This window comes from Thamnophis sirtalis, unplaced genomic scaffold (genome assembly GCF_051295495.1).
Source record: "Thamnophis sirtalis isolate CommonGarterSnake01/CBP01778 unplaced genomic scaffold, rThaSir2_p1.2 scaffold_3, whole genome shotgun sequence".
Lineage (NCBI taxonomy): Eukaryota > Metazoa > Chordata > Lepidosauria > Squamata > Natricidae > Thamnophis > Thamnophis sirtalis.
This window is the reverse complement of record NW_028261383.1, coordinates 165,678,749-165,705,922: the sequence shown is the minus strand read 5'-3', so window position 1 is coordinate 165,705,922 and position 27,174 is coordinate 165,678,749. Positions and strand designations below refer to the sequence as shown.

Sequence of the window (27,174 nt, the reverse complement as noted above, 5' to 3'; positions counted from 1 at the left end):
CGTATATGTTCACTGCATTTTTCATTGTACCTACAAGCAAAACATTCTAATGCCAGGTTGATTCCTTTGCTACAGTTTATCTTTAGCTCTTGTGGAACTTTTAAATGAGGGATCAATGGCTTAACACACACTGAACTATACCCTTTAAACTGTAAACATAGATGCAATATTAAAAAATATTTAAAATGAAGTATGATTTATAGTATTTGAAAAACAAGAACACGACACAGAGCATGTGCATTTTTTTCTCCTTTACTGTACATAGAAGAGACAAAAGTCCAATGTAATTTATTACCCTATGATTATTTAATCATTAAAAAAGCAGTAGATGATGGGTGTAAAAATAATAGGAAGCAAAGTCAGCATTTCTCACAGCCGCATATATTACGGTTTGCAGGAATTTCCAGTACAGCAATTTTTAGACTCCATTTCTGCAGAATCAGTCTACAAGAAAATAAAAAAGGAAATTGGAGTAAACAAGAAGTCTAATCCTACTTTGAATATCCAGCGCCACCTTTGAATTCAGACATTTAAAAACAACTAAGCAGATTTGCTCCCTGTTCTTTAACAGGATTCAGCCTTTGATGCAGGAATAAAGACTCTCTCCCCGCCCCCTCCAAATGCTTCCTTTACATTCATCAGTAACCTGCCACCCAAGTTTTAGTGTAAAATGGAATCGGGGCAGAGAGCCCACAAGGATCTGAGAGGCACAACCCTTAGGATTACAAATTTCCCAACCAACGGAGAACAGGGGCATCTGTGGGTGCATAATTGAACCCTCCCTTTGCCTCCCTCCAGTTTTTTGCAGGAAAATTGAGCTTGGAATACTTGGGATATGTCTAGTACTTGACACCTGCATCCTCTCTATAACCACAGATAATTGCCAGCAGCTTCAAAACATTCCTAAATACAGGATAGTCCCTTGCAGATTTGTCCATGATGCTTCCCAAGATAGCCCAGAATTAGAAGTGCAATTTGCTCCCTGCCTCCTGAGATGAGCACACATGTGAAGCTTTATCTCCCCCCCCCAAGGGAATCTCACTGTCACCTCCTCACCTTCACAAGGAGGCACATTACGGCACGGTGTTTCTTCCACCACTTCCAAGCTTTGTCCTTCCAGCTGCTTACATTGAGGTTTAGGTTTTCCCCAAAAGGTTACATTTTGTTCCTTCTGGTTCTCTCCTACCACCACCTTTCTGCAGAAGAAAGAAAAAAATAGAGAATCAGAGCTAACATCCCAGAAAGATTGAATGGTACATTTTCTCATTCACGCACTAGCAATTTATAATGCCTTTGTAATATCACCGAGCCAGATATAAAGCCTATTTGTAAGGTGGCTCAGATGATAGAATGCAGTACTGCAGGCTACTTCTACTGACTGCCGGCTGCCAGCAGCTTGGCAGTTTGGGTCTCACTGGCTCAAGGTTGACTCAGCCTTCCATGCTTCCAAGGTGGGTAAAATGAGGACCCAGATTGTTGGGGGCAATAGGCTGACTCTGTAAACCACTGGAAAGCACTATGAAGTGGTATATAAGTTGAGGATTAAACAACAAAATTACATGGAAACCCCGAACTGGTTATCGACGTTGGAGATGTTCGTGCATCTGAATTTTATTAATTTAGGGAAAGTAATTAATTATAAAGAGATACTAAACAAAAGAAGTGAACTAAAATCTAGAAGAGAATTATGAGGAAGGAATAGCAATAGCAATAGCAATAGCAGTTAGACTTATATACCGCTTCATAGGGCTTTCAGCCCTCTCTAAGTGGTTTACAGAGTCAGCATATTGCCCCCAACAACAATCCGGGTCCTCATTTTACCCACCTCGGAAGGATGGAAGGCTGAGTCAACCCTGAGCCGGTGAGATTTGAACAGCCGAACTGCAGAACTGCAGTCAGCTGAAGTAGCCTGCAGTGCTGCATTTAACCACTGCGCCACCTCGGCTCTTGAACTGGAATGGTGGGCTTACTTACAAGTCCAATCTCAATACGTAAAAGACAAAAAACAATGGGGTATTAAGAAAGAACCCACAGAATTAGATAAAATTTTACTAGGTGAAGAGGAGAGAATGATTTAAAAATTATTCTGATTCTTCTCATTCAGAACTGGGAACTGCCCTGCCAAATAGGATGCTCTGACCTGGAAACAAAACTGACAGCTTCCTTTCTGCAAGTCCAGCAATTATTAAAGTCCCACGGGGGAACCAGAAGTCTATTAAAGAATGTAGCAACGTCCTCAACGTGATGCCTACCAGGTTCTTCCCATTAGTTTGGCTCAAGAAATTGGATACTACGAAGGCAGCCTCTTCCACACACAGAAACTCCCCAAATTAGCAATGTATTCCTGTACAGCAGTGGTTCCCAAACTTGGCAACTTTAAGACTTGTGGACTTCAACTCCCAGAATTCTCCAGCCAGCTCTGCTTGGGAACCACTGCTGTACAGTAATACTTCAGCCCAGGGGAAACGATAGCATTATCCTTCACATTTCCATAAAGTACTTAAGGGGTGCAGGGAAGGATGCACGAAAAGCATCTCTCCCAAATACCCCCAGACTACAGCTTCCCTTGTGCCTTTGAAATTGAAAGAGGATATTTCAGAACGAGATGCAAAGGGCATAAGAGCCAGAAGCCACCCAAAATGTTTCTTCTTACTGGACTTCTCCAAGATGGCACCTTCCAGCACATTGGGAATCCTGAGAATTGCAATCCCCATCAGTCCACTTCAACCATTTGGAAAGGTTCCAAAGGAGAAAAAGCTGCTGTGGGCAATTTTTAGGAATGCTATAAATCCTCGGTCAGAATGTGCTCTTCATACATACGAGGGTGTGAGCAGGATCTCCTGCAGGATGGCAAGTGCAACTGAATGACCGTTACTGAACTAACTTCACACAAATAAGTAGACTGAGTTGTAGCGACAAATATCCAAGAGTTAAGAACTAGATTAAAATTTTTAGTGTGGACCTAACCCTTGGGGATGGGCATTAACATTTTTATTGAGTTATAAGATAAAATAAGATACAAAATATGAAAGTAAATAGGAAAGCACTGGGGAGGAAGAAAGGGAAGAGAAGTGAGGGAGGATGACAGAAAAAGAAAAAGAAACATTGACTTCCAACTCTCTCTATTGCTCTAAAATAAGACATTAACATCAAATCCCAACTTTTTGTTTTTTCCTAGTAATATAAGCTAACCATTTCTATAAGGATCTATCAATCTAATCGGTAAAACCCAAAATCAAAGTTTCATTCTTTTCTACTTCGAGCGCAAAGTTCAGAAGCGGTAGTGCAGTCCTAACCTTTGACTGAAATTGTTCTTGTTTTATTTTTATTTATTATTTATTTATTTTATTTTTATTTATTTATTTTGCTTTGTCAAGCAGGTATGAAAACAAGGGTAAGTATGAATATAGCATTTAAACATACAGTAGAAGTATAAGCAGGTATACATTATACATAAGAAATGAGTACAAATGGGGAGAGTAGGACAGGGATGATAGGCACGTGGGTGTGCTTAGGCATGCCCCCTTACACACCTCTTAGGAATGGGGTGAGGTTCATGGTAGACAGTTTAAGGTTAAAGTTTTGGGGGTTTGAGGATGTAACAACAGAGTCAGGTAGTGCATTCCAGGCATTGACCACTATGTTGCTTAAGTCATATTTTCTGGAATCGAGTTTGGAGTGGTTTACTTTGAGTATCTATTGTTTGCCCATGTATTATTTCAACCCTCCTTCCTTCCAGATTTCAGACTTACGGAAAATTAGGATAGATGGCCTGGCAGATTCTCTTACGAGACCTTTTAGGTTCAGGTCCACAGGCTGGCTCACAGAGACCCCAAGAACTCCAAGTTGTCCATTGTCCCGTCACTGAGAAGAAACATACCAATCAAACCAGCAGTCTTCATCAGGGGCAGCCTTCACCACTGCCCTTTATCTAATATAGGATCACGATTGATATGGCAGGCTGCGCCCAGGAAGACATGAGTAGGAATCCCTGCCTTATCATAGAATTCAGACATGTGTAACTTGGTTACTATATTAAGCAACTTTTTGGCTTTCCATTAATCAACAGGATGAGTTATGTTCGCCTGATAAAATAAGTCTCCCATAAAATTCTTAACCCAGTTTAACACTAACCAAACTTATTGAATGATTCTCCTAGGTTTGTAAGCAAGCTAACTAAGGGCATCGTGTAAACACAGCCACTCAAAGACTTCAAGCCAGTTGCTATCCCTCAACCACAAACTACTTGTGAAATTAGATGAAGGCTAAAAAGAACTTAGAGGACTCATATACAGAATTAAGGTGGCACAATCCCCTTACAGTTGTGAATGGATGAGGTAGGGATTTTGGAACAGGGAATTGTAAAAAGAGATGAATACAATAATGTTTTTCTGATGCCATATTAAATACAAAATTCTACAGGTAGAATGTTTTCTAGATCAGTGTTTCTCAACCTTGGCCACTTGAAGATGTCTGGACTTCAACTCCCAGAACTCGCTGGCTGGGGAATTCTGGGAGTTGAAGTCCAGACATCTTCAAGTGGCCAAGGTTGAGAAACACTGTTCTAGATGATGTTATGGAGACCAGCCAGTGAGTGCTGCTTATAGTTAGCTTCTGCTACAAACATGTTAAAAGAGCCCTTCAAAATTCATCCCTACTTCTGAAAAGTTCTTGCTTTCCCTTTACTGCACTTTTGACCTCACCACGTGCATCAGTAAATCCTGGAGCCCTGAACTTTTTCAGCAGGTAATCAATATGCTAACAAAAAGATAAAAAAGATAAATTCTACCTGGGTTTATGGTAGCCGAATTTGGCCCTACGTTCTGCCTCGGTTTAAATTCCCAATAAGCAACCGAGTCAGAAGGTCATTTAAAAGCAGTTTAATAGGCAACCTTGATAAAGTGGGATCTCTCCATGAAAAAGGAGAGAGAGAACCTTGACATGGAAGCAGAGGGGTTCCTGCAGAGCACGGACGTTTGGGCTCTCCAGGGAGGTAACTATTTGAGGAGGGGGCTGCATTTGAGCGGCTCCTGGACGGCGTTACCTCCCCCGTTTCTTTCGCTGACCTACTTAAACAGCTGGCTGGCGGCGGCAGTGGAGACGGCTTTGTACGAGAGGCGGCGGTCTCAGCCTCGTTGCCCTGGGAATCGTTGGACTTTCCCTTTGAAGATTTTCCCTTTAAATGAGCAGTGCCGAGGCGTTGGTGTGTGTCCCGAAGAGGGGGTGGGGAGCCCAGGAGAGATGTCTATCGGGTCTGGGGGACTGGCTTTTTGCCCCCACCATAGCCCTGTGGACTCCCCCCCTTCCCTCCTGGCGCGGCGCTTTCTTCCGCTTTTGCCGCTGTCCCTACAAGGCTCCACGTTGCCTGACCATCTTTCTGCTCAGACTGGGACTCAAGGATTCCAACAACAGGCCTCCTGTGGTGACCAGTGCCATCCACTGCTGCTACTACTCCAGGAGTATCGCACTGGTCACCACTATTGTCATCATCATTTTGTATTAGACGCCATTACTCCGGAGAGACAACGAGCTGGCAGCTTGGACTCCCCCCAGTGGCCACTACTGCAAATGCAGCCCTCGGATTTTTATACGGATTTTTATATGCATGAACGAACTACACCTGTTCAATCAGTGTCACCTCTTTCTGCTCCAGTGTCACTACTGCAGCCACTCAGACTCTGCCTTTTACTAAACGTTTGGCAGTCCGGACTTAACATCTTTGGCAGGCCCCTAAACCATCTAGACTCCTGGGACTTTTCAATCCTACTAGAGGGAGAGAAGTACCATCCTCCCCCCTCTATGTATTTTCAGCGGACTGGAACTGGGCCTTTAACCATCCTGCCAATTAATTGCCAGAGGAAGGGAGAGGAGTGGAGTACCTCTCCCCCCCCTCCCCCCCTAGGGGAGGGTGGAGGACGCCTTGGACTATCACAAGCTTAGTACGGACTTGCCAACTTGCGCAACTTTTAATTTTTAAATTTTAATTTTTTAAATTGGTATGTTGAGTGCATGAGATTGTCTGGGATGGTGTGAATGACCTCACTTTTATTATTATTATTGTTGTAATCTGTGTTTTTTAACTACTCGTGAGGACTGTTTGTGTGAGAGCTTGGGTATGATTGACTCGGAGGACCTGCCGGGATTTGCGGGGGTCACCGGGGTGGTCGGGGGGACTACGGCCACGGGAGAGGGTCGGAGCATTGCGGTCATAACAGGGAGGGCAGATATGGCGGGGACTTTAGGGCAAGCCATTACCGGGGAAGGAGGGTTCGCTACATCACAGAGATCCCTCCTTCCGGCCCTATGAGTCCCACTCCAAGACCAGATGGCGCGAGCAGTCAGGACCCTGGTCTCAGGCTGTTGTCGCTAAATGCCAGGTCTGTTGTTCACAAAGCTCCCCTCGTCCGGGACTTAATTGTTGACGAGAGGGCATGTATTACTGAAACCTGGCTGGGCACTGAAGGAGGAGTCCCCCTTGTAGAGATGTGCCCAGAGGGATTTCAGGTGCTTCATCAGCCGAGAGCCCAGGGAAGGGGTGGCGGTGTGGCTATTGTTATCCGGGAGTCTTTGTTACCTCGTAGGGTCCCTGCTCCGGAGCTTGTCGGGTGTGAGTCCCTGCTGATAAAGTTGGACCTCAAGGGTCAAGTGGGTTTGCTGCTAACGTACCTGCCTCCCAACTGCGTTGCAGCATCCCTCCCCTCGCTCCTCGAGTCAGTAGCCGAGCTGGCAGTTGAGTTCCCCAGGCTTATAGTTCTGGGGGACTTCAATTTGCCATCGCTCGGTGAACGCTCTGATGGGGCGCAGGAGTTCATGGCTTCCATGACAGCCATGGGCTTGACCCAGGTAATTCGGGGCCCAACCCATGCAGCGGGTCACATGCTCGACCTCGTATTCCTCTCGGAGCAGTGGATGTGTGATCTTGGTCTGAGGGGTAATGAGATCATACCCCTGTCGTGGTCAGACCACTGCCTACTGAGGCTTGACTTCCGGAGGCCAAACCCCCACCGTAGGGAGGAGGAACCGACCAGGTGGTTCCGCCCCAGGTGACTTATGGACCCGTTGAGGTTCCAGACGGAGCTTGGGGTTATTCCTGATACTCTCGCCCACAGTCCGGCGGAGACTCTGGTTGCCGCCTGGCATTCGGCGGCGTCGGAGTCTCTTGATCGGATTGCGCCACTACGGCCCCTCCGGGTCAGTGGATCCCAGAGGCCTCCTTGGTTTACCGAGGAGCTCCGGGAGAAGAAACGCCGGAGGAGATGCCTAGAGCACCTGTGGAGGTCCGATAAGTCCGAGGCGAACCGAGCACTTCTGACCACCTGCACCAAGGACTACGTTAGGGCATTGAGAACTGCCAAAAGATCATACATCTCTGCCTTGGTTGCGTCCGCCGAGTCACGCCCAGCCGCCCTGTTTAGGATAACCCGCTCCCTCCTTAATAGGAGGGATGCGGGAGACCCCTTGCAGGGTAGGGCTGAGGACTATGCTCAATTCTTGGCGGACAAAATAGCTCGGTTTCGGTCGGACTTGGACTCCACCGCAGTAGATCCAGCCGAGACACAGGAGGACCACTTGGCAAATCATCTCTGGGTTGAGTTCCAGGATGTTGCCTCTGGGGATGTGGACAAGGCCATTCGAGCTGTAAGTGCCTCCACCTGCATCCTGGACCCGTGTCCCTCCTGGCTGGTTGCCAACAGCAGGGAGGTGACACATGGCTGGATCCAGGCGGTCGTGACCGCCTCCCTTCGGGAGGGGCACTTCCCCGCCGTACTTAAAACGGCGGTGGTGAGACCCCTCCTGAAGAAACCATCCTTGGATCCAGCCATTTTAAACAACTTTCGTCCTGTCTCCAACCTCCCCTTTATCGGGAAGGTTGTTGAGAAGGTGGTGGCCTTCCAGCTTCAACGGGCCTTGGAGGAAGCTAGTTATCTTGACCCCTTCCAGTCTGGCTTCAGACCTGGTTACAGCACAGAAACCGCTTTGGTCGCATTGACCGATGATCTCTGGAGGGCCAGAGATGGAGGCTATGCGTCCATCCTGGTTCTCCTTGACCTCTCAGCGGCTTTCGATACCATCGACCATGGTATCCTTCTGCGACGACTGCGGGAGGTGGGAGTGGGAGGCACTGTTCTGCAGTGGTTCTCCTCCTACCTCTCGGACAGGTCGCAGTCGGTGTTGGTCGGGGGGCAGAGATCGTCCCTGAGGCCCCTAACATGTGGGGTGCCCCAGGGTTCGGTCTTATCCCCCCTACTATTTAACATATACATGAAACCGCTGGGCGAGATCATTCGGAGGCACGGGATAAAATACCACCAATATGCGGACGATACGCAGTTGTATCTGTCCGCCCCGTGCCAACTCAATGAAGCGGTGGACGTGATGAACCAGGGTCTAGAAGCCGTTAAGAACTGGATGAGCGCTAACAAACTGGTACTCAACCCGGACAAGACCGAGTGGCTGTTGTGCTTCCCTCCCAATAATTTGGCTAATGTACCAACGCTTAGGCTGGGGGGTCAAATTTTATACCCCTCAGATAGGGTCCGCAACTTAGGAGTCCTCCTGGACCCACAGCTGACTTTTGACCACCAGCTGTCAGCTGTGACCAGGGGGGCATTTGCCCAGGTTCGCCTGGTCCGCCAGTTGCGGCCCTACCTAGATCGGGAGGCTCTCACAACAGTCACTCGAGCCCTTGTGATCTCTAGGCTGGAATACTGCAATGGGCTCTACATGGGGTTGCCCTTGAAGTACATCCGGCGACTACAGCTAGTCCAGAATGCAGCCGCGCGAGTGATAGTGGGCGCACCGCGGTTCGCCCACGTTACACCCGTCCTCCGCGAGCTGCACTGGCTACCTGTTGGTCTCCGGGTGCGCTTCAGGGTACTGATGACCACCTTTAAAGCACTCCATGGTAGTGGATCTGGGTACTTGAGAGACCGCCTTCTGCCGATCACCTCCCTACGACCAATTAGATCGCACAGACTGGGCCTCCTCCGAATCCCATCTGCCAGTCAATGCCGACTGGCGACCACACGGAGGAGAGCCTTTTCTGTTGCAGCTCCGACCCTGTGGAATGATCTCCCCGTTGAGATCCGTACCCTCACCACCATCCAGACCTTCCGCGCAGCCCTCAAGATCTGGCTCTCCCAGCAGGCCTGGGGATAGGTTTCCAATTCACCCGCCCGAGTGTTTGATTGTTGAACGAAAGTTGTGTTTTTACTATTTTTCTTTGTTCACATTTTGTTTTGTTTTTTTGACACTGCACCCCCCTCCCTTGTGGTTGTAAGCCGCCCTGAGTCCCCTCAGGGAAAAGGGCGGCCTATAAATCCCAATAAACTCAAACTAAACTCAAACTCAAACTTGATCCCCATATTACATTCCTTTTTATAGTTAACATAACAAAGAAAAATGAAACAGGAAAGTTGGTTGGACGAGATAAGAATAACCCCTCCTTGCACAGTAAACCAACCACAAAGCTTGTTTGAATTTAGATAACCAGATGTTGGTTGACAATAAGAAACTTTTTCTTATCAGAAGATAGTATCCAGACATCTTTCTGTAAATTAACTGTTTAGTTTAGGAATGTTAAAAGCTATCTAATGAATCCATACAAACATAGGATAAACATTTCCCTATATTCCAATCTGTAATGAGCCTGAACATAGAAAATAAGTCAAATTAAAATACAAAATAACTGTGTTAGTTAACAAATTTCAAAATCCATGTCATGTGCCTCTCACTTAGGAGTATCTGAATATTCAAAACACTTTTCAGTGGAATCCCTGTTACTTTTTAGAACTTTCTCAGGATTGTGTAAGAAAAAAAAACAGACTAAGCCACCTTCTGGCTTCTCCAGATGTGCTGGAATTCAATCCCTAGACAGTGAGCTCTTGGAGTAAAATGAGACTAGTAATTGCCAGGCGCCTGGAGCCTATCAGATTGGGGAAGATTGCTTTTGGACATGGAAGCTCTTTGTACCTGTTCTGATTCCCAATACTCACCACTGCATCCGTCGAAATGGTAGCAGACCCTGGATTCCCTGCCGGATCCTGAACAACGGCTGCCCCCATTGCGGTATCCAATACATTTCCTAGTTCTCCTCTGAATGGCAGGGATTTCCTCACACTTAATTTCAAAACCAATTTCGTGACGGGTACACTCTTGCCAAGCCCCCCATTCACTCCAATGACCATTCACTGTGGGAAATGTATAAAAAAAATCTGGTCAGTGCAGTAAAGGGTTGAAACCAGGAGGCAATTCTCCAGCCAGATTCTCTGAGTGGGAAGAATCTAAGCCCAAAGACCACCCACAGGAAAAAAAAAACCATCCTTCCCCATATATCTGGGTCCTATCTCTCGTAGTGTACCCAGAAGGGCAAAGGAACAACAGTACTCTGCTGATGATGAGACACCTGATGTTGCTAGCGCAGAAGTACTAAGGACTAAGCATAAAATATGGTCCTGACTCAGAGGTGGTATTCTGACCAGTACTAGAGAACCGGTAGTGGAAATTTTGAGTAGTTTGGAGAATCGGTAAATACCACCTCTGACACGCCCCGCCCCCATCTATATTCTCTGCCTCCCGAGTCCCAGCTGATTGGGAGGAAATGGGGATTTTGCAGTAACCTTCCCCTGAAGTGGGGAGGGAATGGAGATTTTACAGTATCCTTCCCCTGCCAAGCCCGCCAAGCCACGCCCACAGAACCGCTAGTAAAAAAATTTGAATCCCGCCACTGTCCTGACTCAAGAGATCCCGTCCTGTTTCTCAGTGTTCAGTTTACCCCATCCCTTAGTTGAGCAGAAATCACATCTAATTGAGATTCCAATTTATGCAAAGGTCAACTTGGGTAAAGGTTTCTAGGACAGAACAGATGCATAACTAGTGCGGGGGGGGGGGGAGCACCTCATGGGATTCAGCTACCTTAGAAGCAACTCTCCGTGTTCAGGTTGTGGATTAGTCTTTCACAGGTTCTTTTACCTTCTTAGTTTTCCCCATTACCTGGGCAGGGCACCTTGATGGTGCAGGGGTGTCTACGTTCAGCCGCCCCAAGGCAAGCCCTCCCTCCATACTTTGGTGGAGGGTTATCACATTGACGATTCTGCACGACTTGGCCGACCCCACAGGTCACACTGCAGGGTTGGGATGGTTTCCAGCTGCCCCAGTTGCCATCCCCTGTGGGAGAAAAAAGTGGGTGGAGTCAGAAGAGAGAAGAGGCGGGTCCTCATAACTTCCTGGCCCCCATACTTGTTCAGAGAAACCATAGAAGCATATTATATCTTTCCTGCTCCTGAAAAGTTACCGGGACTCGCTTTCCTGAAACTGGCACCTTCCAGATTTTAGGTATTTAGGTATTTATTAATATTTGTATGCCGCCCTTTTCCCTGGGGGGACTCAGGGCGGCTCACAATTCAGAAGGAGGGGGAGACAAACCAAGTTACATATAGGACAGTACTTCATTAAAAAAACACAACAATAGCAATAGCAATAGCAGCAATAGCAGTAGACTTATATACCGCTTCATAGGGCTTTCAGCCCTCTCTAAGCGGTTTACAGAGAGTCAGCATATTGCCCCCAACAATCTGGGTCCTCATTTTACCCACCTCGGAAGGGTGGAAGGCTGAGTCAACCCTGAGCCGGTGAGATTTGAACCGCTGACCTGCTGATCTAGCAGTAGCCTGCAGTGCTGCATTTAACCACTGCGCCACTTTGGCTCAACAACATTCATACTATTCGGGTACGGTGAGGTCTTTAGCCCCAGGCCTGTCGGGACAGCCAGGTTTTAAGGGCTATGCGGAAGGTCTGGAGGGTGGTGAGGATACGAATCTCCACGGGGAGTTCGTTCCATAGGGTCGGAGCTACCACAGAGAAGGCTCTCCTCCGCATGGTTGCCAGTCGACATTGACTGGCTGATGGAACTCAGAGGAGGCCTAATCTGTGGGATCTAATTGGTCGAGTGGAGGTAATTGGCAGTAGGCGGTCTCTCAAGTACCCAGATCATACCCAGATGTCCTGCAGCTCTCCTCAAGCCAAATCAAGATCACCAATGAGTGTGTTTCAAAATATGAGCAAATCCGAATGGGCCAAGGGGTCTATTCACCTCGAACAAGCTGGCCCAAGACCCCAAGGACAGGGGTTGAAACCAGCATTACTACTGGTTCGGTGCCCGAAAAAATTTGCAAATGCACTCCGCGCAGGTGAGCATTTGCACTTAAAAAGGTCTGTGCATGTGCACACTATTAAAAAGCGGGGGGGGGGAATTACATTTGTTCAATGAAGATTGTTCTGTGCATGTGCAGAACAGAAACTAAAGATGGTGGCACCCAGGATAGAACCAGTACGGTCACGTGCCCAGCTGAGTTACTACCTTTCGGCCAAATTGGTCCGAATTGGTAGGAACCCACCTCTGCCCAAGAAGCACAGCCTCTGGTCTTCTGCTTTGTTGAGAGTGTTGTCCTATGGCCAGCTATTAAGGGAAAGAGCATCTTCCTAGGAGTGCTTAGTTGCCTTCTACACCCTGCTGGTTGGGGATGACTGAAAGTGTGGCTTCCTTCTCTCTTACGTGGGCAGAAGGGCAGTCCTGTGCAGGTTTGGGATTCCCGGCTTGCTCCTGGACATGGATTGCCTGGAGGACTGGAAGAAGGTGGAGGGTTGTTACACGGACGGGTTCGTTGTTGCTGAGGCTGTGAAGCTGAGCCTTCTACAGAACAGGTATGGGAGCAGTGCTGCCAAGGTCCCCAGTTGCCCCAGTTTCCATGAGCTGCATTGAAAAGAAAAACATGAAAGAAGAATGAGAATCAGAAGAGGTTGGGTCAAAAACTTGTGGATGAGACAATTCATATCAATCATTCATCATCAATCTGCTACCTTGAGTTCATCCTTTCTTCTTTCTATCAGACCTCAATCTATCTCTTCCCCTCCATCTGCCTGATCTGATTAAACTGATTTACCACTGAGATTTCCTTTAACTCAGATTTCCCCAGCTGGTTCCTCCCAAAAGGGGTAAAACTCATTTTGCAAAATCCTGAGAGCTGACGTTAGAGGAGTTGAAGCTGCTATCTTAATATACTCATAACTTTTCTATCTCTTCTTATTGTCTTTTATCTCAACATTCTCAAAGTCCTTCTTTCTTCTTTCTTTCTTTCTTTCTTTCTTTCTTTCTTTCTTTTTCTTTCTTTTTCCATACCCTTCCATACCCTTCTCTTCCCTTTCTTTCCTTCCTTCCTTCCTTCCTTCCTTCCTTCTTTCTTTCCATAGCAAAGGGAGTGTGAAAACTTTTTAAAAATTAATGAACAAATATTGCTATTCATGGTTGGAAGGAAATTCTGCTGAAATTCCTGAGATTGTGAGCCAGGCCAGAAAAATGTTATAGCTCCTTTATGGAATTGCCAATGGTATCCTTATCATTTTTAGATCTTTTGACCCTAAATAAAGTTTATTGGTTGTTTCTTATCTTACAATCCTAAAGAGGAATTTGACTTTTGTCAACAACTTCAAATAAAACCATTCTGTATTAATCTGCTAGTAAAACTCAAGAGATCACTGGTATTTTGCATAATTAAGAAGTTGTCCTTTGACCTTTTCCTATCTAGTGATGAATGGAAGTCATTGAAGCTTTGCTGGCTGGGAAATTCTGGGAGTTGAAATCCGCCAGGCTTAAAGTTGCCAAGTTTGGAGACCCCTGACCAATGTTCCCTCTAATTTTTTTTCAGGGTGAGCGGAAAAGTATAGTGTTTGAGCGGCACAGTTTCATGCCTGAGCACCTAAGAGAGCAACAGTTTGAACTTCTGTCTCGTCTGCTGGACATTTGCGCAACATTCCAAGCGCCAAGCACCAATTGTGAGCGAGGTTTCAGCCTGATGAATGCCAGGCATGAAAATGTGCTACTCAAACACTATACTTTTCCGCTCACCCTGAAAAAAAAAAGACTTCTGCTCAGCTTTTAGATCATTAGACTGGCTAGAGAGAGACATGGCACCAACAGGTCCTGGGTCCTGGCATTTTGCAGGCAACCTGTCCTCTCACATTCCTTTGGAATGCAACCCATCACATTTGAATTAGATTTTGCCAATTATCCTATTAAAAGATAATCCTATTATTCTAAAATATGACTAACTCGATATTAAAAATGTAAATATTTAATGCTGATAAATAATAGCAGTAATTGTTATTTAGTATGATTAAAATCAGTATTGATATATCAATATATCTATCAAAATTGACAATAAACACTAAAATAACAATACAAATATATAATGTGGAATATAAATGTAATAAATATAATATATAAATACAACATAAATGTAATAAAATAATTTATCATGAAACTCTCCCCCTTTAAAGTAATAAGATCAATTAAATAGTCTAGGAAGTTTGGACAATATGCTATATGTTATGTTACTTAAGAATATATATGCCTCAGAATCAGATACAACATCCACATCATTTCCAACTGAGTCAATAAAATGATATGCCATGCCAAAACTATTTTAAATAAAGATATGAAATTAATCAAGTATTGCATTTATTTTTCAAAATGAATGTAGAATTTTTTTTATTATTTAAGTTTTGTACCCTATCTTTTCTAACTAACGTTAACTTTAAAAAGATGTTACATCAGACTACAATACAAGTAATTAAATGAAGACTAAAATAAGTGTTTTGGCATATTGAGCTTTTTATATTTCTTTCTAATATTGCTTCCTTAGTTGAGAACTTCCTCCTCAGCTTACTTACGCATTAACTGTTTGTTGCTTTTATGGCTTATTCATTCACTGCTCCATCTTCAGTTTTTTTCACAGGGGGCAGGGCTTCCTTCCTTCCTTCCTTCCACTCCTTTGGCCACCAATTTTGATCCAACTCTCTCTCTCTCTCTCTCTCTCTCTCTCTCTCTCTCTCACACACACACACACACACACACACACACACACACGTGTTCTTTGGGGGGGGTTGAATTACTCCGCCTCACTGCGCAAAGTCGGCTCAGCATGTGTTCGGCCCCTGCTTACGCTGAATCAAATCTGCAGCCGGCGGGACCATTTCAAAGCCGCCAGTCCTCTTGCTCCTTCTCCTTCACCAGCAAAGCAGCGGCGGTGGTGCCTCCCCCTTTGCTCGGAGCACCTCAGCTGGGCTCTGGGTTATCCCTGCCATCGCCTCCACCTCCGCCGCTTTCCTACTAGCTCCCGCGGCCTCAAAAGCACGGCAGAGGAGGAAGGGGGAGGGATAACGCGGGGGCCAGCTCAGGTGCTCCGCGTGGAGAGAGAGGCACCACTGCCACGGGCGGCTCATCAAAACAAGTCTGGGGAGGTCCTTTGCAGGCGGCCAGTTCTAGCCACCTGCAAAGGACTTCCCCACGTTTGCTTTGGTAGAAAGCTCTGCGCGGCAGTTAGAAATCTCTGCGCGGAGGTTTCTAGCGACGTGCGCGGCCGCGCAGGCGCGCACCTTAGAGGGAACAGTGCCCCTGACCTAGATGGCTTTGGAACTAAGGCAGGCCTAGAACCTACAGTCTTCCAGTTTCCAACGTATGCCTTAACTACTACACCAAACTGCCTCTCTATCTATCTCAACTTACTTGGGCAAATCTGCCTGGTATCGCATGGCTTGGTTTCTTGGTTGACTCCCGTGCAAGTGCCTCCACAGGAAGGGGTTGGATTGGTGCAAGTTCGTTCCCTCAACTGGGTTCCAGTTCCACAGGTCACTGAGCAAGGTTTCCAGGCACTCCATTCTGACCATCCACCCATCACTGCAAGGAAAGAACAGCTGACATCAAGGTTGAGGCAAGTGGAGACTCATCAGCCCTGCTTGGACATAATATAAAGCAATCCACATCCAACCAGAGGAATTACTAAATTGCAAAGTCCCATTTCCTTGGTGAGCGGAAGGGGGAATTCCAAAAAACATACACACACAAGAAAGGGAAAGTATCAAAACAAATTATAACATAGGAAACGGTAATTTGTGGTCTTATTAACCATCATTTTCTGGAGCTGTGTCAAAAAAAATGCAGAAACATGGGATCATTGTTCCACACAGAATCACCGACATCCTGTGCAATTCATCAAAGAAATCTGTCTTTATACTTTCTGATTACAGTCATTAAAGGAAAAAATAGAAAAATTGGAAAAACAAAAAGGTTGTTTGCCTGCTTTCAAATGTCTATTGTAACTCTCTTTAGAAGCAATTTAGCCTGCTATCTCTTCCACCCCAATCCTATACTTGTCTGATGTTTTTCTGCCCATCAAAATAATTCCTGAAGACATGAAGAATGAGGATGCTTGTGGTGTTTTTCTTCGTTCTAGTTCATTAATAACCTTATTTCATAAACTATAGAAATTCTTTCAAAGCCAGTATTATCCACATTACCTACATACTCTCCCAAAGTAGGTGCCTCAGACATTGACTGTCTCTTTGGGAGCCCTAGAGGTGCAGTGGTTAGAATGCAGTATTGCAGGTTAACTCTGCCCATTGACTGGAGTTCAATCCTGACTGGGCTCAAGGTTGATTCAGTCTTCCATACTTCCAAGATCAGTAAAATGAAGACCCAGATTGCTGGGTGGTGTATTAACCATTAAGCAAACTAAGCATGTGCTTAGGGCACAAGGTCCAACGGGTTGAGAAAGTTGAGAAAGAAAGAAAAAACAGTGAAGGTTTGTACAGTATGTACAAAGAAGGGGGGCACTAAGATTTGTCAGTGCTTAGAGCACTAGTAAGTCTTAATCCGCCACTGGCTGGGGGCAATATGTTGATGTAGTTGCCCAGAGAGTGCTGTAAAGCACTAGGGGGGTGATATGTAAGCAGTGGTGGGTTGCTAATCCCGTTCCAACCGGTACGGTTGGAACGGGGCCGGCAGCGTCCTCGTACACGTGCGCAGTTCACGCATGCATCTTAGCGCCTGCGCAATGCTCCAGCTGCTCACGGAGAATCGCACAGGTGCTGTATGTGCCATGCGCCTGCGTGGAAGCGCAGAAGCCTTTAAAGACTGGTAAGGAACGAGGGTGGGTGGGCCCTTCGCGTTTCCGGAAGTTACTTACTTCCGGGTTCACCGAGCAACCGGTCCGCGCGGACCACCGTGGACCGGTTGAAGCCCACCCCTGCATGTAAGTCTAAGTGCTATTGTTATTTATGGATATAACTAAAATGTTCTAAGCTAATACAGGTAGTCCTTATTTAACAACCACTCGACTTACAACCAGTTCTCATAGATGCAACCACCACAGTGACCCCCCCCCTAGTCAGAAGATCATGGTTCTAGTGCTTGCAGCCAGTTTATAACTTCAACTAGTTGCAACATCCCAGCAGTCAAGTGATTGCCATTTGTGACCTTCGCTGCCAGCTTCCCACAAGCAAAGCAAAAATCAATGGGGAAGCTGGCAGGAAGTCAAAAACGGCAATTACATGATGTCACGCCTAATGACTAGGTGGAATTCATTTAACGATGGCAACCAAAACTGCCTCAATGACCACTGTAATTTTGGCATGGTCACCTGATGTTATGCTTCACAACCACTTTGCTTGGCAACGCATTGTCAGTTGCAATTTCCATCCTTATACTGAGGATCACCTGTATTTCAAATAAATGAGCTGTTGCTCTGCCTGAAGCTAAGCCCGACTGTGTCTAGTCCAGTTACTCAGAAATGAGCTTGCGTTTTGCTCAGTAGGACTTGCTGCCAGATACATGGGTGTAAAATTGCAGCTACTGCGAGAATCTAATTTTAGGCAGATAGGATGTCATCGCCACTGAAGTGGGCGAGAGACCAAAAACCCTGTAGTGCCTAAATTTGGAAGGATGCTCATGAAGTCCAACTCACATGTACCTTTTTCTCTCCAGGGTACACTCTACAAAAAAGAAAAAGGAAACATTCTGGAACATGGCATTAAAAGCTGATCGCGATTGGTGCTGACAAACTAACAAACTAACACTTGTGATGTCACAAACACATCTCCCCCACAACTTCTGTTGTTTTTTTTTTAATGAGGAAAAGCAAGATAGCATAAATGAATAAGTATTCAGGTGGTGCTTTGGAGGGGGAAATTCTCAAAATATCACTTAAAATGGCGGGGTGGGTGGGTGGGCAGGACAGGTAACACTTCCAGCTCACTTAGAATCCTGCTTCAGAAGACTACAAAATCTCAAAATTCAAGGTGATGCAAGGATTAAGAAATGACCCTAGCACATTTCTAGCTTCGTACTTAAGCAAAGATCAAGAGGAGAGAAAAATGCTTACTAGGGCAACATTCTTTCAAAAGGCAAGACTTCATTTCCCGCTCACGTCTACCACTTGGACATTCCATCGGCTCTGAAGGTAAGCCATAACATACGCGACGGCGCCGCTGGACACCTTCAGTGCAGGAGACAGAGCATGCGCTCCATGAGGTCCATTGACTCCACTTAGCTTCGCTAAAGGAAAAGCAGAGCAAAGATAACTTGGATTAGAGTTTCCCCATAATGTAAAATCCAACCATGAAGGATTCCATTAGATCAGATCAAGGGTCCATTGAGCCCAGCATCTGTTTCCCAACAACAAAGGAAATACTTAAGGAGCTTCAGTAGTGGGATCCAAAGACAAGCTAACAAGAACCATCTTCGGTTAGAGGAACGGTCCATCTTTCCCCAGTGTTTTGATCCCATAGTGCCGTGATGGTGAACCTATGGCACATGTGCCACAGGTGGCATGCAGAGCCCTCTCTGCGGGCGCGCGAGCTGTCACCCCAGCTCAGCTCCACCATGCATGCACATGTGCCTCCCACCAGCCAGCTGGTTTTTGGGTCTCTGCTACACATGCATGGGGCGCATGCAGAAGATGTGCACACATGCGCAAAGGGCGGGGCACTCAGTGGGTCATGTGCACATTTCATTATGGGTGTGCATGCACACGCTTTTGACGCATGATGACATCCAGTAGCTGCCATCCAGATGCCGCCAAGGAGAGCAAGATATGAGCAAGCTTCCACTCATGGCAGACTTAACCATTATTAATCTGCCCAAAAGTTGTCCATGTTTTTGATTATCATGACATGTTCTGTAATTTGACTAGGAATTGTATGTAAGAGTATGTTCATATCTGGGTTCCATAATTCCACAAAGAACAAGGGGAGGGGAGGGGGGGGGAGCTGATTGCCGGAGTGTTAATTCAATGAACAAGAACATTTAGCTTAAATATGCTGTTACATTTCTTTAGAAGGAATAATCTGAAATTAAAACAGAATGTTTTGTTTCTCTAGATGGTGAGTTATCAATTTTTTTACTACCGGTTCAGGTGCACTCCCATGTGCTCTCCCGTGCTACGCTTCCGCACATGCACAGAAGCGTACGGGCGGGTGGGCAGAGCCTCCCACCACTGCTACTACCGGTTTCTGCTGACCCAGGCTGAACCAGGAGAAACCCACCTCTGGTTTATGCTCAGATATAGAGAACGCTATGCACTGGTTACTTAACCAAATCCAGTGCTAGATAAAACAACAGGCAGAGAGAATGGGGAAAAAAATCCAGAAGTTATAAGTACAAAAATACATCTATCGAAATGTAGAAAACTGTCTTATACACCCTGGTTTTACAGCTATTTGTATTTGTATTTAAGTTTATTTATATGCCGCCCTTTTCCCTGGGGGGACTCAGGGTGGCTTACAACTTAAAAAGGGGGGGGGGGAAACAAACTTTTAACATATAGAACAATACATCATTAAAACACAACATTCATACCATTCGGGCGGGTTGCAATCTTTAGCCCCAGGCCTGACGGGATAGCCAGTTTTTAAGGGCTGTGCGGAAGGTCTGGAGGGTGGTGAGGGTACGAATCTCCACGAGGAGATCGTTCCATAGGGTCGGAGCTGCCACCGAGAAGGCTCTCCTCCGCGTGGTTGCCAGTCGACATTGACCGGCGGATGGAACTACCTGTGGCTCATAGTGGCTTCAATAAACCATTGTTTAAAAACCCTGGCTTAGTATAATTCATGGACACAGATCAATGTTTAAATTAACCAATTTAATTAATTTTAATAACTGGTTTTAATTTAGGTTTTGATTCTAACTGCATCAATGCTCTTATGTTTTATACTCATTTTTATTGAAATAATAGCAATAGCACTTGGACTTATGTACCAGTCCATAGTGCTTTACAGCATACTCTAGGTGGTTTACATTGTCAGCGTATTGCCCCCTACAATCTGGGTCCTCATTATACCAACCTTGGAAAGATGGAAGGCTGAGTCAACCTTGAGCTCCATCAAGATCGAACTGTAGACCGTAGATAGAGTTAGCCTACAATACTGCATTCTAATCCCTGCATCACCAGAGCTCTTAAATAAGTTGACCTTAGTGGTGGGTCAAGTATAAACAGGAAGCTTGGGCATAAATTAAACACTTCTGTCAATGGGGCATGTGGTGTCACTGACCAACAGGAGCTTTTGAATGTTTGGGCAGTAACTTATTTAGCCCTGCTTGGAGATAGCAGGGATTGCAGACGAGAACGGCATGTTGCTGTATGCATATTGCATATGGCTACCCTATATAGCCTCTCTTCCTATAGGGGAGATGGGATAAGCAACCCTAAGGGAAGATGCCCAGCACTCCACCAATGGGCAATATTTGGAGGGTTCGAGGAAAGTAGGCTTAGGACCACTGGTGCAGCATATGACAAATATGCAGTTAATTAGAACTGTTGGCGTTTCACTTACCGGCAGGACTGGCAGGGCCCTTGCTCAGTCGACTGGAAACCATATTCATGGTTTAGACAGCAGTCTTCCTGGGCAACTTCATCTCCCAATAAGTTATTGCAAGTCCCTGAGATTTCATCAAAAGTTTTGTAGCATAGAACATTTTCAGCCTCTGAAAAAGGAAGTCCAGTTTAGCTTTGAGATCAGAGAGCTACTTCCCATAGATCAACATTTTTATCCACACCAGAACGGTCCAGAGGAAGAGCCAAGAAAAAGGCAGCAAAATAAAAATCAGAAAGCTGAGGAGAAGAAGATGCTTGTTTCTTAAAGTGATTGTTTCGTTTCCATTTTCTGACTTCCATAACTATACTCAACATGAGCATTTATTTGTCCATAATAGCAATTAGTCCCTTAGTCGGATAGGTATTCAAAATCAATAATGGCAGTTTTGCTCATATATCTGCATTTCTAAAAAAGCCATTTACCTAGGACACAAATAAAATGGGCATATAAAAAATTGAAAAGGAACAAGTCCCTTCTGAATGCTCTCCAAAGGCCAGTGGTTCCCAAACTTGGCAACTTTAAGACTTGTGGACTTCAACTCCCAGAATTCTCCAGCCAGCTCTCTACAAGTCTTAAAGTTGCCAAGTTTGGGAACCACTGCCATAGGCGAAGGAAGGCAAAGATACGTGTCCAACAATAATGTTGCAGGATCTAATCTGGATTAGTCAAAGTTTTCTCTTCCGAGTTTTTGGACTCATGCTATAGTTTATCCTTCTCAGGGAACTTCTCTCTCAGGGCTTCAGCACAAGTCTGAAAGCTCAGAAGATTAAACCTCTGGTCCTGTTGACTAACCCAGATTGGATCTTGCTCTCCATAGACATCCAGATTATGAATGTGGAGAACAACTCAAGGCCTCACATTGTGTTTCATCAAACTGAAAAATCAGGTTTGTTATGAATGAATGAAGGAGTAAATTCAATACACACAGTTGCATTAGATGATATTTTTTAAAAAAACCTTCTCATTTGGGAGCCAGCTTGATTGGCTATTGAATTTTCAATCTATTCTGGAGATGGGATGGGATCTTACAAGCTGACCTAAGGGCAGAAAAACTGCCCCGTGGCGTGGGGTACCAGAAGGCCCCAGGGAAGAAGCAGTTCTGTTTTCCAAACAAAAAAAGGAGCTGGAAGGGGGGGTCCCAGAGCAACTTCCGTAGAGAAGGTCTACCATTACTGCTCCCTACCCTCCAATTACCACCATCACCTTGAATTGCTGGTCACTTTTTAAAATTTCCCACAAGATACTAAGAGAGCAGCACCCCTGAGTACTTTGGGGGATTTGGCTAGATTCAATCACCCCAAATTATTCCATTTGGGTCTTTCTTTTTAAATGGACCAGGATTTCTCTTGTCCTCTATCTATCCTTCTCCACCTGCTTGAGTCAGATTAGGGTCTTCTTAGCAGAATCATAGTTGATCTCATTCCTTCAGTGATCAGTCATTTGATAGTGATGATGTTTCAATTTTAATGAATGCTTACCAACTACACTTTTTACATGTCTCTACAATGCATCTATTGTTCCCCTTCTCCTTGCCAGCTGAGCAAGGCTAACATTTCATGTGCCTAAGGAAGTGGACATTGATCTATGAAACCTTCTGCTGTAGTAAACATAAAAATGTCATCATGCTTTATTTTATTTCTGATGGTAAAAGACCTCAAGGTGGGATTTATGGAAGCTAGCTCCAGAGTGCAATTTATAAATCCCAATTCTATGTGGTTGACAGTTGCCTGATAACGCAGACAATGAAGAGGAGAGCTTGCATTCAGTAAAAAAAGCAGCATGGGGAAAAAAATATGTTTTTGAATCAAAAGCAGGAAGTTTACACTTTTAAACCCGTTTTTTATATTCTCAGAAGTTTATAATTCATTATCAACACAACACACCCACTCATCTTTTTAGTTCCTGTTAGTTGGACTTTCTGCTATGGTACAAATAATGTTCTAGTAACAGATTGATTTCATGGGTTTGGATTGTTCTCTTTATCATTATGATATCCTTACAATAACTACTTTTGATTTGTTAACTGGAAAGCTATACGGCAAAACTGCAATAAAAAAAATACAGTACATATTCCTAAGAACTTCACTGTGTATTGAACTATTTATTTCCAGGAGTAATTTCTGTTGGCTCCAAATTGATAACCAAATCTGGCCCTAGGCTCTGCCTTGGCTTACCTTCCCAATAAGCAACCGAGTTGGAAGATCATTTAAAAGCAGTTTATTAGGGTTCCCTGTTAAAATGGGATCTCCCTATGAAAATGGAGAACCTCCAGCCCCATGTTACATTCCTTTTTATAATTAATACAACAAAGGAAATGGAAGAGGAAAGTTGATCGGATAGGATAAAAGTAACTTCCCCTTTGCATAGGAAATCAGTTACATGTAGTCCAGGAGTGTCAAACTGGCGGCCCGCAGGCCAGATGAGTCACACAGGCCACACCCATCCCAACTGTGCAAATGGAAAAATGTCACATGATGGCAACATGACATGGCAAGTTTGACACCCATGATGTAGTCAAATATGTTACATATTTACATCCCAAAATATAATGAACACACGTTCATTAAAATGAGGTCTGACAGTCCTCAAGAAAGGTTGTTTGGAGTTCACAAAAGAGATAAACCAGATCCCAATTTGTACTAACAAACTTTTTCTTATCTGGAGCTGGTCTCCAGCCTGTTTAATGGTTTAGAAATGTTAAAAGCAGACAAACCATTTTAAAAGAGAGAAAATAAATCAAATTAAAATACATAGTAACTATGTTAGTTAGCAATTTACAAAATCTGTGTCATGTGCCTCTCAATCAGGAAAGGAAAAGAAAGGAGTCGGTAGATGTTACTCTACGCTAGTCATTGCCGACTGTAGGGGGTGGAACTTATCTCCATTTCAAGGTCATGAGCCAGTGGTCTCCAAAGAGATTTCTGCTGTCATTCTCCCCACCAAAGTGGTACCTATTTATCTACTCGCATTTGCTTGCTTTCAAACAACTTGGTGAGCAGGAAGTGTGGCAATTAACGGAATTCACCCTGTCACATGGCACTCAAACCCAGGCGGCTGGCTTTCCAGCCGACAAGCCCAGCATTTTAACCACTGAGCCATCTCACCACTCCTCATATACTTAAAACCAAGGAATAATAAATAATAAAATTGCCCAGTATATAATTAGATTAACTAACCTTTAACTAACCTTTAAAATAGATAAATTTTGAGAGCACAGCAGAGTGACTTGCCAGACCTCTACCAATTATATTAGCTGATGTTAAACTGACTAGAGACCCTTTTCCAATTGACATGAAATCCTACAGTTCAATCTTACATTATATAAATGTTTGATGGGGAATTGGAGTGGAGCAATTTCCCACAACTGGACAGAAATTCTGAGAAAAATATGTATGATTGATATGAGAAAAATATTAAGTTTACTCTAGGTTTTAAGTTTTCAAAAGTTTTTTTATTATTATTTGATGGACAATTTAGAGGTGATTGACATATGGAGGCAGAAAAAGTATTATTAATAATTAATAGTATTATTCCATTCTATATGGGAAAAAAGCTGTTACAGAATCTAGTTGTTCTGCTTCGGATATCACTAAGGCAACAATGAAAACTGATCATAGACAGGATGTATACAGTCCCTGACAACCTACGGACAACACTATGGTCAAGCAGTGCTTATATGCCATGTCCTGATAGAAAGAAGTGAATTTCCAATAATCTTTTCTGCCCCCCTCACCACTTTCTGCAAAGCCTTCCTATCCAAAGCAGTAATGTTTCCCAACCAACCAGAAATACAATACAATACAATGCTTTCAAACGTCCCTCTATAGAAAGTGGTAAGGATTGTATTTATAACTGCTACAAAATCAGACACTTCGTGTCTTTTCCTTTTTTATTTTTATTTTATTTCCTCCCCCTTCTTACACTTTTTAGCTTTCTCTTTTATTTCTTTTTCTTTTCTTGTTCTTACTTTATATTAGTTTCTATTAGTTGTTAACCTCCCTTTTCCAAACTCTTTTAATAAAAATGATATTAAAAAATAAGATTATATTGGAAGATTTCCATTCACACAGAAGCCTTTCTTAATGTTCTCTAAACTCTTTTCCATGTGTGTTTATTTGCTTAGCTTATTAAAATATAGTTAATAAAATATCTGATCATAAAATACATGATCAGGGACCAAATGCACACAAAATTTTAAAAAGCAAAAAAAAAGTGCATAACATGTGCGCTTGTTAAAAAATTATTTATGGCTGAGCTAAGCATCCTTGGGCAATTGATCAAGTTCAGAAAATCTAACTGCCATTGCTATATTACAAAGTTTGGCTACAATTCTAGATATTTCAGAATAATTTGAATAATTTGTCTTATTGTTTCAGTTTCGGTGCCTGAGCAGATACAGCAGTATAAAAGAACTATTATGATTGTTTTATAGATTTTTTTTAACACCAAAAATAGATATTTAAATAACTATCAGGACTTCTATCAGGACTTCTATCAGGACCCGGATTGTTGTTGGGGGCAATATGCTGACTCTGTAAACCGCTTAGAGAGGGCTGAAAGCCCTATGAAGCGGTATATAAGTCTAACTGCTATTGCTATTGCTATTGCTATTCTAAAGAGATTTTGCATCAATTTTGCTTGGGCAGCGTCTCACCTGAAACCAGGTGCTAATCCAATTTCTTAACAGGAGCCTTAAAAAGAATCAGTATCTCCGTGGGAAGCAAATTGGAGGTGATATCTCAAGTTCCATGGAAATATTTTTCACTATAGTTTACAGCCGAAGTTTCATTTCTGCAGGTTTAAGTTACTTTCTAAAAAAGCATTATACTTTGAATGGAGTAGAATAGAGAGCCGGTTTGGTTTAGTGGTTAAAGCAGTGTTTCTCAACCTTGGCAACTTGAAGATGTCCGGACTTCAATTCCCAGAATTCCCCAGCCAGCATTCGCTGGCTGGGGAATTCTGGGAGTTGAAGTCCGGACATCTTCAAGTTGCTAAGGTTGAGAAACACTGGGTTAAAGCATCAAGCTAGAAACCAGGAGACCATGAGTTCCAGTCCTGCTTTAGCCATAAAAGCTGGCTTGGTGACTTTGGGACAATCACTTTCAGCCCAGTCTGCCTCACAGAGTGGTTATAGTTGTGGAGAAAATGAGACGAGGGAGGAATATTTCGTAGGTTTGCTGCATTATTTATAAACATAAGAAAGGTGGGACATAAATAAATACACAATCTTTAAAGGAGACTATTTGTCGCTCAGGGTTGAAATAATGGGTCCTTGGTCCTCTCTGAGCTTGGTGGTTTTCTTGCAGATGTTTCATTACCCAAACTAGTTAACAGCAACACAACAGCTTTAGCACTGATGATGTTGCCTAGTTTGGTAATGAACTGTCTTACAAGACAACAACCACGCTCAGAGAACATCAAGCACCAAGGACTCCCATAAATCTTTCTCTTTTTTCCCCCTCTCTTTTCTTTCCTTTTCTTTCTTTTCCCCTCTGTTTAACAGGTGCATGTCAGGCAGAAACTGAACAGGGGAAAACCCTGGCTGAAGTGCCTTCAGTGGAACTAATCCAAAGTACACCTGTTCTGCTGTGGCAACGGGGAACTAGTAACCAGTACAAAGTGTCACTGAGACTGCCACTTTTTAAAACTTGGATTTATTCCTGCGCATCTCTTAGTTGGTGGTACATAGATATAAAGCTTTTTCCCCAAGGATGGAAACGAATAGGGTAAGGGGCTTAATTTCTTACTGTGGGGTTAAAGGGACAGGTGCATGCATAAAAACCTTTCCCTGACACCTCTTCCCTCTTCCCTTTTTACCTGCAGGGGATTCCAGGCTCACGAAAAACCAGCATACGATCACGAGGAACTGCAAACTCTTCCGGCCCAGGGTCTCCATCGTGGGTTTTGACTCCAGGAAGAAGCATGAGAAAGGCTTTTAAATGAGCAACAGGGGAAGTCCCAAGACTGTGGGTGACTCCACCCTGGTAGGTGGGACATCCTAAGGTTTTAAACTCTCTCTTTTGGGAAGCCTCTGTAAGCAAGGAGCAGGGCAAATCCTGGCCAGGGACAATGGACAGTGTTCCGGGATATTGGAAGGGAATTCTGATGTGTGTGTGTGTATCCACTGAAAAACAGTGAATGCACGGTATGTAAGATCATCAATATTCCAAAATGCAGTAACAGGAAATAATCCACCAAGAGAAGGATTCCGCACATGACGCAACTTCAACTCTGATCAACCCCAAATTCTGCTGTAATTAATCTGGCTGATCTTTAGATTCCCCATAACTCAGGGCTTCCACAGGAGGCCTCGATTATACCATCATTCCGCCTCATTCATAACGTTTTACAAAGCATCAAAATGTCATTGTCCTCCATGTGAAATCCATTCTGTATTTTCCCATTGCTTCTGCCATCTTTTCCTTCCAGAGAGAAGAATTCCATTAACGATACAAAGATAAAGCCACT

At 44.2% G+C, this 27,174-nt stretch overlaps 2 protein-coding genes across 2 annotated transcripts in view; both read right to left on the bottom strand.

Annotated features, from left to right (window-relative positions):
- The window catches only part of LOC148048331 (uncharacterized), a 433,893-nt gene that overhangs the window by 272,615 nt on the left and 134,104 nt on the right, over window positions 1-27,174 (bottom strand). The gene's annotated exons all lie outside the window — the stretch shown is intronic.
- CFP (complement factor properdin) lies at window positions 237-26,646 on the bottom strand. Its single transcript, XM_087710738.1, has 10 exons — window positions 26,524-26,646; window positions 20,665-20,815; window positions 18,216-18,388; window positions 15,563-15,733; window positions 12,554-12,751; window positions 10,993-11,166; window positions 9,996-10,190; window positions 3,753-3,864; window positions 1,057-1,196; window positions 237-444 (listed from the first exon to the last, which is right to left on the bottom strand). Exons 1-10 carry the CDS (start codon window positions 26,600-26,602, stop codon window positions 440-442), a joined length of 1,398 nt encoding a protein of 465 aa, XP_087566864.1. The 5' UTR covers window positions 26,603-26,646; the 3' UTR covers window positions 237-439.